The sequence below is a fragment of the Microtus oregoni genome, unplaced genomic scaffold (genome assembly GCF_018167655.1).
Source record: "Microtus oregoni isolate MIOR12 unplaced genomic scaffold, Mior012 000000F_ref0000247, whole genome shotgun sequence".
NCBI classification, from domain to species: domain Eukaryota; kingdom Metazoa; phylum Chordata; class Mammalia; order Rodentia; family Cricetidae; genus Microtus; species Microtus oregoni.
Window position 1 is genome coordinate 45505747 of NW_024543059.1, and position 9306 is coordinate 45515052.

The 9306-nt window shown below is 50.5% G+C and overlaps 1 protein-coding gene across 1 annotated transcript; it reads right to left on the minus strand.

Annotated features, from left to right (window-relative positions):
* Window positions 1-292: 292 nt before the first annotated feature.
* Window positions 293-5121, minus strand: Klk6 (kallikrein related peptidase 6). Its single transcript, XM_041656419.1, has 5 exons — window positions 5067-5121; window positions 4374-4530; window positions 2535-2782; window positions 1907-2043; window positions 293-451 (listed from the first exon to the last, which is right to left on the minus strand). Exons 1-5 carry the CDS (start codon window positions 5119-5121, stop codon window positions 293-295), a joined length of 756 nt encoding a protein of 251 aa, XP_041512353.1.
* Between the last annotated feature and the right edge of the window lie 4185 nt (window positions 5122-9306).

Sequence of the window (9306 nt, forward strand, 5' to 3'; positions counted from 1 at the left end):
TTACAAATGAGAACATTCACACTATAAAGGAAAATACATCCCAAGGGTGCTCAGACAGTAAGTGACCACATTTGGAGTCCTTCTGCTAACCACACCCGTGGGGGTAGGATTGTAGTCTATGCCCTTCAATCTCCCGGGGATGCAATGAAGTATAGTTAGCAACGGTCTGTGCTCTGGGCCACTACATTTATTAAGCATCAATGTCAGATCTGGGCATCTGATGGTTCTGAGAGTAGGGTGGGTGTCAGGGAGGGAGAATCTGTAGTCAGCCAGGGTCGGGGGATATCTCATGTCACAGCCGTTTGTTTTTTATGATGTTTTGGATCCATGTGATATAGGTGCAGACATTGGTGTAAACTCCCGGCTTCTCCTTTGATCCACAGGGCAAGTTACCCCATGACACGAGGCCTCGGAGATGACGTCCACATACCAGGGGCCCTCCAGAATCACCCTATGTGGAAGAAAGAAAATCAGAAACTTACACGGAAGGATGAGAAGGGAGAGGAGGAATGGGTTATCCAAAACTTCAGCCAAGGTGACCATTCACTGGAATTGTTTCTTAAGTTTTCAGGCTTACTAGGTTCACCCATATTTGCCTAGCCATTGTAGTGTCTGCCTCTCTGTCCTCGCATCTGAACTTCCTGTTTCTGCTGGGTGTCGTGTGTGTGTGTGTGTGTGTGAACTTCCTGTTTCTGCTGGGTGTCGTGTGTGTGTGTGTGTGTGTGTGTGAACTTCCTGTTTCTGCTGGGTGTCGTGTGTGTGTGTGTGTGTGTGAACTTCCTGTTTCTGCTGGGTGTCATGTGTGTGTGTGTGTGTATGTGAACTTCCTGTTTCTGCTGGGTGTCGTGTGTGTGTGTGTGTGTGTGTGTGTGTGTGAACTTCCTGTTTCTGCTGGGTGTCTTGTGTGTGTGTGTTTGTGTGAACTTCCTGTTTCTGCTGGGTGTCGTGTGTGTGTGTGTGTGTGTGAACTTCCTGTTTCTGCTGGGTGTCGTGTGTGTGTGTGTGTGTGAACTTCCTGTTTCTGCTGGGTGTCATGTGTGTGTGTGTGTGTGTGTGTGAACTTCCTGTTTCTGCTGGGTGTCATGTGTGTGTGTGAACTTCCTGTTTCTGCTGGGTGTCGTGTGTGTGTGTGTCTGAACTTCCTGTTTCTGCTGGGTGTCGTGTGTGTGTGTGTGTGTGTGAACTTCCTGTTTCTGCTGGGTGTAGTGTGTGTGTGTGTGTGTGAACTTCCTGTTTCTGCTGGGTGTCGTGTGTGTGTGTGTGTGTGTGTGTGTGTGAACTTCCTGTTTCTGCTGGGTGTCTTGTGTGTGTGTGTGTGAACTTCCTGTTTCTGCTGGGTGTCTTGTGTGTGTGTGTGTGTGTGTGTGTGAACTTCCTGTTTCTGCTGGGTGTCGTGTGTGTGTGTGTGTGTGTGTGAACTTCCTGTTTCTGCTGGGTGTCGTGTGTGTGTGTGTGTGTGTGTGTGTGTGAACGTGTGAGAGTGTTTGTGTGCACGGGTGGCCAGCAGTCGACTTTAGCATCCTTCCTCAGGAATCACCTGCTGCGTTTTTCTGAGACAGGGTCACTCACTGGCCTGAGCTCACTAATTAGGCCAGGTTGGCTGGCCAGTGAACCCCAGAGATCTGCCTGTCTCTGTCCCCCGGTACTGGGATGACAAGCACACGCCCTTCAGCTTAGGTCCTCATAGTTGCCTGGCATGTGTTTGACAGGCTGAGCCGTCCTCTTAGCCCCAAGCTGGCTTGCTTCTTTTTTATCCATCTCTGCTTATGTGAGATGAAGTCTCTTCCCCCGTCTTGTCCTCCAGTGCCCTCCCAGCTGGCTTTCTCAACCTCTGCTCCACTCCTTTTGGCCTGTGTCTCTGTCTTCCTGTTTGCTGTGGACTTCACATCTCTGCTCCCATACTCACCTGACAGGAATCGTTCCCTTCTTTCTTGTCACCTGCGCACACCATGTTTTGGGTGATCTTACCAGGGTAGGCACGCTCACACTCCTTCCGGGACACCAGCTGGACATCAGCACACTGAATGGTGTCTGGGAAGTCACCTAGGAGGGAGACGGGCCAGGCTATGGGAGCCATTTCTCTCTTGTCTTCGCTGCCCTTCCCCCCATTTCCTATTGATTCCATTTTTGTTTCTTTCTCATGCTTGGAGTCCATCTTCCTTGACACTGTCTCCTGATTGATTGTTCCTGTCCCCATCGCTATTGCTCTGACGTCCTGACTAGTCATTACCTTGGAATCCATCTTCCTTGACACTGTCTCCTGATTGATTGTTCCTGTCCCCATCGTTATTGCTCTGACGTCCTCACTAGTCATTATTTCTCCATGAATTCTTCGTTGCCTTTGATTTTGTGGCCGTCCTCTCCATGCCATCCATCCATCCATATTCGGTCCAAATCCTCAACCTTCTCCTCCCTCCGTCTTTTACTATACACAACCCACTTGCTGGTCCTCTCCATCAGCATCTTCTCATGGCCCGCCATCTACCATCCATGTCCATCCTTAGGACCCCCGCCAACCGTCTCCCCTCACTAACCATTTTCCATCTTGCCCCAGCCGAGGATCTGGCAGCTAGGCTTCTCCTCAAAGCAGTCTCTCCTCAAGGGCAGAGGCTGGATCTTTTGAGAGAATTTGACTTTAGTTTTCAGATGCACCATCATGATGTCGTTGTCGTGGGTGTCAGGGTTGTATCGGGGATGGATAATTGTCTGATCCACAGAGATCTGCCTTTGGAAATTCTCTGTTTTCCGCAGGTTGTGTTTCCCCAGGAGCACCTCCAGATTCCTGGGAAGGAAGCAGCTAGGAATCACCTACCGTGCTGGGCTTCACCTGAGGCCCAGAGAGACCATCTGCCCCACTCCTCCCTCCTCCTCTGATCTTTCCCAGCTCAGTCAAAGGCAAACTCATTCTTCTAGAATTTTTCTTCTTTTCCTATGGCACAGCTTGACATTTAGCTCTGTAGCTGCACCTTCTACACACACAGATTCTACTAACCACAGATCAAAACCACGGCAGCACCGAGCATGGTGGGGCATACCTTTAATCCCAGTGCTCTAGAGGCAGATGCTGGGGGATTTCTATGAGTGTGAGGCCAGCCTGATGTACATAGTGAATTCCAGACCAACCAGGACTATGTAGAGAGACCCTGCCTGACTCAAAACCAAACAAGCAGCAAAATATGGAGAAAGGAGCTGGCAAGATGGCTCAGCAAGTCCAGTGACTGCTGCAGAAGCCAATGACCTGAGTTCAGCCTCCGGAACCTACATAAAGGTGGGAGGAGAGGACCTGATCCCACAAATCGTCCTGGGACCTTCAGAGGTGCACCCACACAAAACTATTAATAAATGAACATCTGAATATGTATGGGGAAATGTGTCACTATTAAACATATACAGATTTTTTTCTTTCTATCTTTTCCTCAAAAAAAAAATAGTTTAACAACTACTCATGCAGCATTTATCTAAGAATAATTTTATTTATGAATTTATTTTTAAAACTTTTTTATGTAATTATATGTGTGAGTAGGTGGGGCTCACATGTGCATTTGAGTGTGGTGCCCATGAAGGCCGGAGAAGGTGTTGGATCTCCTGACGCTGGAGTTGCAGGCAGTTGTGAGCTGCCATGCGGATGCTGGGACTGAACTCTGGTCCTCTGCAGGCATGTGCTTTTAACCATTGAGCCATCTCTCCAATCCTATTTTTTGAAAGATTTTATTTGATTGTGTGTGTGTGTGTGTGTGTGTGTGTGTGTGTGTGTGTGTGTGTGTTGGCCTGCATGTGCAGAGGCCAGAAAAGGGCTTTGCATCCCTCTGAGTTGGAGTTATAGGCATTTTCAGGCTGTCTGGCATGTGACATAGGTGCTTGGATCCAAGGTTCGCTTCTAATGATTGGGAAGCAGGTTAACTACCGAGCTATTGCTCCAGCTCCTGCTTTGGTTTTTTGAGAACATCTCTTGTAGCCCAAGTTGACCTCAAGCTCCCTGTGTATCTGAGGACCAGCTGTGCTTCTGGTTCTCCTGCCTTATCTCTCAAATGAGAAGACTACAGTGGTACTGTACCGGGACCAGTTTGGGAGATGCTGGGATGGAACCCAGGGCAATCACTCCACCGGCTCCTGCATCACCGCCTTCTTTCGAGCCCCCGCGAGGGAACCCATAGACCACACACAAGTGTCGCGTTATTTTTTTTTTTTTGGAAGAGTGTTAAGTATCAGCAAATCTGGATATCCCCCAGGGTCTTGGAACCATGACTACCCTGGCTGATCAAATGTGCTTACAGGATGGTGAGTGCTCAGGTCTGCCTCCCTCCTGAAGTCTGCATGTACCCAGTACCCTCTGGATCCCCCTCCATTCACTTCTCCAGGAAAGAGACACTCACGGTTTTTTGCAGTGGGCAGCGGTGAGCACCCATTGTGAGTCAACAAGGACCCCACCACACAGCAGGTGGCCTGAGGTGTAGAGGGCGGCTTGGAAAGGATGAGAGTTCTTCAAACAGGGGCCACCGTGTACCACCTTATCCTGCTCCTCCGTCCAGGCTGAGAGAAAGAGGATCTGAGTGAGAGAAGAGCTCAGAGAGCCTAGACCCTCCTGAGACAAACCGCAATCCAGTCGGTCCCCAACCCCATCCTCGCCTCCAGTCCGGCCTCCCATCCCTCTACTCTACCTCTCTCCACTCCTCCTTTTTTGTTTTGTTGTTGCTGTTTTGTTTTTCAGACAGGGTTTCTCTGTGTACTACTGCCTGTCCTGGAAATCACTCTGTAGACTAGGCTGGACTCCAGCTCTGAGATCCGAGCTCTGTAGACCAGGCTGGCCTCCAGCTCTGAGATCCGAGCTCTGTAGACCAGGCTGGACTCCAGCTCTGAGATCTGCCTGCCTCTGCCTCCCGAGTGCTGGGATTGAAGGCGCGAAAGGAATGTGCCACCACGCCTAGACATCTCCGTCCTCAAACCCTCTTTCCAGACTTGTCCTTGGCCAGACCTCTCAGGGCTCATCTCAATGCCCTCAGCTACCATCTGCCAACAATACCCATCCACCCACAAATCATCTTTCCTTTCTATGATCCTTTTATCACCTGGGTTAGCAAGAGCCAAACACATGGCCAGCATCTTCACCACCAGCTTCTCCATGGTTGCCTGGAGTGGGGAAGCCAATGATTGTGTTAGTCAGATTCTAACCTCTGTCCAGGACCCCGCCCTGCTCCTTCCTCACCCTCTCTGTCCTCTCTGTCCTCCCTGTCCTGTCCTATCCTCTCCTCCTGCCCTTGTTTGATCTCTGCCCCCTTCTCACCTCCTGGTTTCTCATTTCCCAACCCACACCTGAACCTGAGGGTTCTGTAGAGCAGATGCAAAGCAGGATGTAGACCATGCCCATGGTTCCAGCTGCTCTGGGGAAGAAGCACAGCCAACCTTCCTGCCTCCCTGGACTCTGGTCTCCCTTTCTGCCAACAGAGAGGTTAGTCCCAAGGGGTCACCGACATGCTTCCTCTCAATGGGACTTTTCTTTTGTACCTTGGCTCCATCCTTACCTTTCACTCACCCCCTATATAGGTGTTGTAGTGTGTATGTCTTACCGTTCGTGGCCAGCAGCGTATCTGCCAACACTTAGGTAGGAAAAATGACACCACCTATCACAGGAAGCCAGAGGCAGAAACAGTCAGCAATGCAGGTGTTCCACGGGAGAAGGGAGAGAGCAGACTAGTGAAGGTGGCCTTAAGATCCGAGTTGCACAGGGTAGGAGACCCCTGGGTGCGGGGCCCTAAGCAGTAGAAACGGGAACCTGCCTTGCACTATGGTCTCCCAGAAAGAGGCAGGCTCTGTTCTCAGGCTCTTCCAGCTTCCTTTTAACCCCTCTCTCTTCCAGTCGCCTAGCCATTAGGAAGCCAGACACACCCTTTTCTTCACCCAAGCCTCCCACATGCATTCCTTCTGCCCCATGGCTCTGCTCATGGTGACCCCTGATCAGATAACTATAGGAAGGCAGTGCCTAGCTCTGGTCTGTAGTGACCCTGGATCTGGGTCCTGAGGGAGGAAGGCAGTGTCTAGCTCTGGTCTGTAGTGACCCTGGATCTGGGTCCTGAGGGAGGAAGGCAGTGCCTAGCTCTGATCTGTAGGGACCCTGGATCCGGGTCCTGAGGGAGGAAGGCAGTGCCTAGCTCTGGTCTGTAGTGACCCTGGATCTGGGTCCTGAGGGAGGAAGGCAGTGCCTAGCTCTGGTCTGTAGTGACCCTGGATCTGGGTCCTGAGGGAGGAGCTGAGTCTGTTCTCCTGGGTCTGAAGAAGTGCTGAGGCCTGGACCCCTGAGTCTGAGGGAGGAATCCTGGACTCTTGAGTCTGAAGAGGAAAGATGATCCTGGAGCCCGATCTAAAAGAAAGGGTTGAGACAAACCCGCGGGGCTGAGGTAGAGAGAAAGAGCTCCTTCTTAGTTTTAGATTTGCAGGATTTGGGACATAATCGGAATGAGTGCTTAGTGCCTGCTTCCAGGTTAGTCAGTAGTGCCCCGACCTCCACAACCACCCTGCCTGTACCCATTAGGAAATCCGCAGGACCTCCTCCTGGGCTTAGATCTCTCAGGCACTGGAACCAGCTGCCCAGGTTCAGTGGGGTCAGGATGAGTCACCAGTCCCTCTGTGGGTGCTGAAGACCTCTACATCCCCAGGAGAGTGGGAGCTGCAAGCCTTCTGTTGAGAAAGGGTGTTTCACTCAGCTGTCCCCCGCCCCTAACCCAGGCTGGGAAGCAGGATGAGCAGTGTGGGGAAAGAGACGTCCAACAATCAGCCATTGTCTGTCCCCAGAAACGTGGCCAAACTCCCAGCAGTTCCAGGAAGAAGGGTGGCAGGCTATGCCAAGGACTTCCCTTTGTGCCAGTGTGACTAACAAGTCTTGCTGGGGCCTTGATCTGAATATTTTCGAGCTCTGGACCCTCTCCTCCAGGTTGTCCCACCTTCAGCTTCTCTGGCCCCGTTCCCCTGTGTCTGCCTATGATGGAGGAAGCTCCATCTCAAACGCATTTGCCTCTCTCGAGCCTTTGCTCTGATATTTTCTCTTCTTTTTCTCTGTCCTTTTGTGTTCAGACTTTCTCTGCCTCTGCCTGTTTCAGCACCTCTATTTCTTCCCTCTCCCTTTCTATCTCTGTCTGTCTGTCTCTCTCTGTGCATGTTTTTAATCTCTGTCTTTCTCTCTTTCTGTGCTTTTCCTTATCTGTCTGTCTATGTCTTTTTCTGTTTGCCTTTCTACCTGTGTCTGTCTCTTTCTCCATTTCTCTGGTTCTGCCTCATTTTCTCTCTATCTCTGTCTCATTTCTCTTCATCTCTCTCCATCTCTTTTTGTCTTTGTCTCTCTTGATTTCTCTCTGTCTCTCTCCATGCCACTGTGTCTCTGTCTCATCTGTCTCTGTCTGTCTGTCTGTCTGTCTGTCTCCTAGCCCCCCTGGACTCTACATATCTTCTGTTTCTCTGCTGTCTCTTTCCCTGTACTGTTTGGGGAAAGGTGTGTGCCCCTGGTTGCAGTTCTATTCCAGGGGTATGAGAAGGGATGGCATGCTGTGAGGTAGAAGTTAGTGAGGTCCAGGAGGGCATGTAGCCTCACTGACGCTGCATGTACACAGAGACACATGGGTAGAGAGGATTCCTGACATGCAGGAACTGGGGAGCAACCCCACGAGAGATAAGCGGGAGCACTGCAGAGCTATATCACAAACTGGGAGGATTACGGGAGGTGCCTTTGAACTTGGGTCTGAGAAGCAAGAGTCGGGAAGAAGAGAAGATGCAGGTGTGTGTGGGAAGAGCAGGCAGCGGTCAGTGTGGGCTGCAAGGGAGGGAACTGATGGAGGGTGGTGGGGTGGAGGGACCTGGGGAAGGGTGTGGGGACACAGAGGGGAACTGGAGACATACTCGGAAGCCAACAGGCAGTAGCAACAACAGGCATGAATAATGTGCCCCTCAGCATTTCTGGGCACGTCACCTCGTGTGACCTTCTCCTGATCTCCTGTACTGCTCAGTTCCCATCACTCTGATTAAGAAGTCTTAGCTGGCACTTCACGCTAGGTCTCTCCTGACCTTAGCATCTCCTTGATACCCACCTACTTCCCCAGTCAGTTCCCCGCACACAATGCACTGCCCTTTCAACCCTGTCCCACTGCCTCCCTTCTGTGACGCTCACTCCTCCTTGTGTCTATGTTCTGGTTCCAGTTCAGACTGGTTCTTCACCCACCTCAGCACTCCCCATTTTCTGGGTCACTCACTAGGCTACAAGAGGGGTCTCCTTGCATTTTGCCTCTGCCTGAGACCGGAGGACCGTCAGAACTAGGGATTTGGGGATGACTCAGTTGTGTAGTCCCTTGCTGGAGATGTGGCTCAGAGGTAGAATATTTTCCTAGAATTTCCCTAGTGAGGAGCCTGGGATGTGGCTTATTGCTAGAGGCCCTACCTAGGGTCCCACAGTGATGGATGTGTGTGTGGCTCAGAGGTAGAACATTTGCCTAGAATCCCCCAGTGTGTGTGTGTGTGTGTGTGTGTGTGTGTGTGTCTCAGAGATTGAGAACACGGCCAGCATGGACAAGTTCCTCAAGTTCCTCAGTTACATCCCTCAGCATTATCAAGGGGTGTTACGTGTTCTTACTGCAAAGATATGAAGTAATGTCTGTGGTAAGTAGTTTTGCTTAACTATTCCATATTGTATGTGTACATTTATTGAAATACCATAAGATATGTAATTTTCACTTATTCCTTGAAAGTAAACTTAAGAAATAAAGAAAGAAAACAGCTAAAAAGACAGCAGCAATCGGTTGAGTTTGGTGTCATAGGCCTGTCGTCCCAGCTAGTTGGGAGGCTAAGGCAAGAACACTGCAAATTCAAGCCCAGCTGAGGCCACAGAGTGCGACCCCATCTTAAAATGTAAAGGAAAAAAGGTCACAGCTCTGCGGTTCAGTATTGGCCTAGCAGGTTTGAAGGCCCCGTATAGTAAAATGAAACAAAACAAAATCGGGAGTTCCTTTATATAACTCAAGATATTAAAGGTGTTATCATCCATGATGCAGTGACCCCAGCAGGTCACACGGTGGTCTCCCACTCATACGGGACCTGCTGGGGTCACCTGCTGCAGTCGCTTGTGGGACTGACCTCGGTCATCTGCTATGAATGACAACAAAAGGTACTTGAATTTCGAATAGGAAAGTTATCAAAAGGCCCATTTGTCTCATATCCTGGCAGACAGAGTGCTTAGAATTGGGTAGGCCTTTTCCACTTAAACCCAACTCAGTGGGAACTTAACTTACTCCTTTCCAGCGTGGAGGACCATGAGCGCCCTGGCTACAC

Coding starts and splice junctions, on each gene's coding strand:
- Klk6 (XM_041656419.1), bottom strand. CDS start 5,121: ATGGAGAAGCTGGTGGTGAAGATGCTGGCCATGTGTTTGGCTCTTGCT. Junction 4,531..5,066: donor TTTGGCTCTTGCTAACCCAG/GTGATAAAAGGA, acceptor TCTTTCTCTCAG/CCTGGACGGAGGAGCAGGAT. Junction 2,783..4,373: donor GCTGCCCACTGCAAAAAACC/GTGAGTGTCTCT, acceptor CTTCCTTCCCAG/GAATCTGGAGGTGCTCCTGG.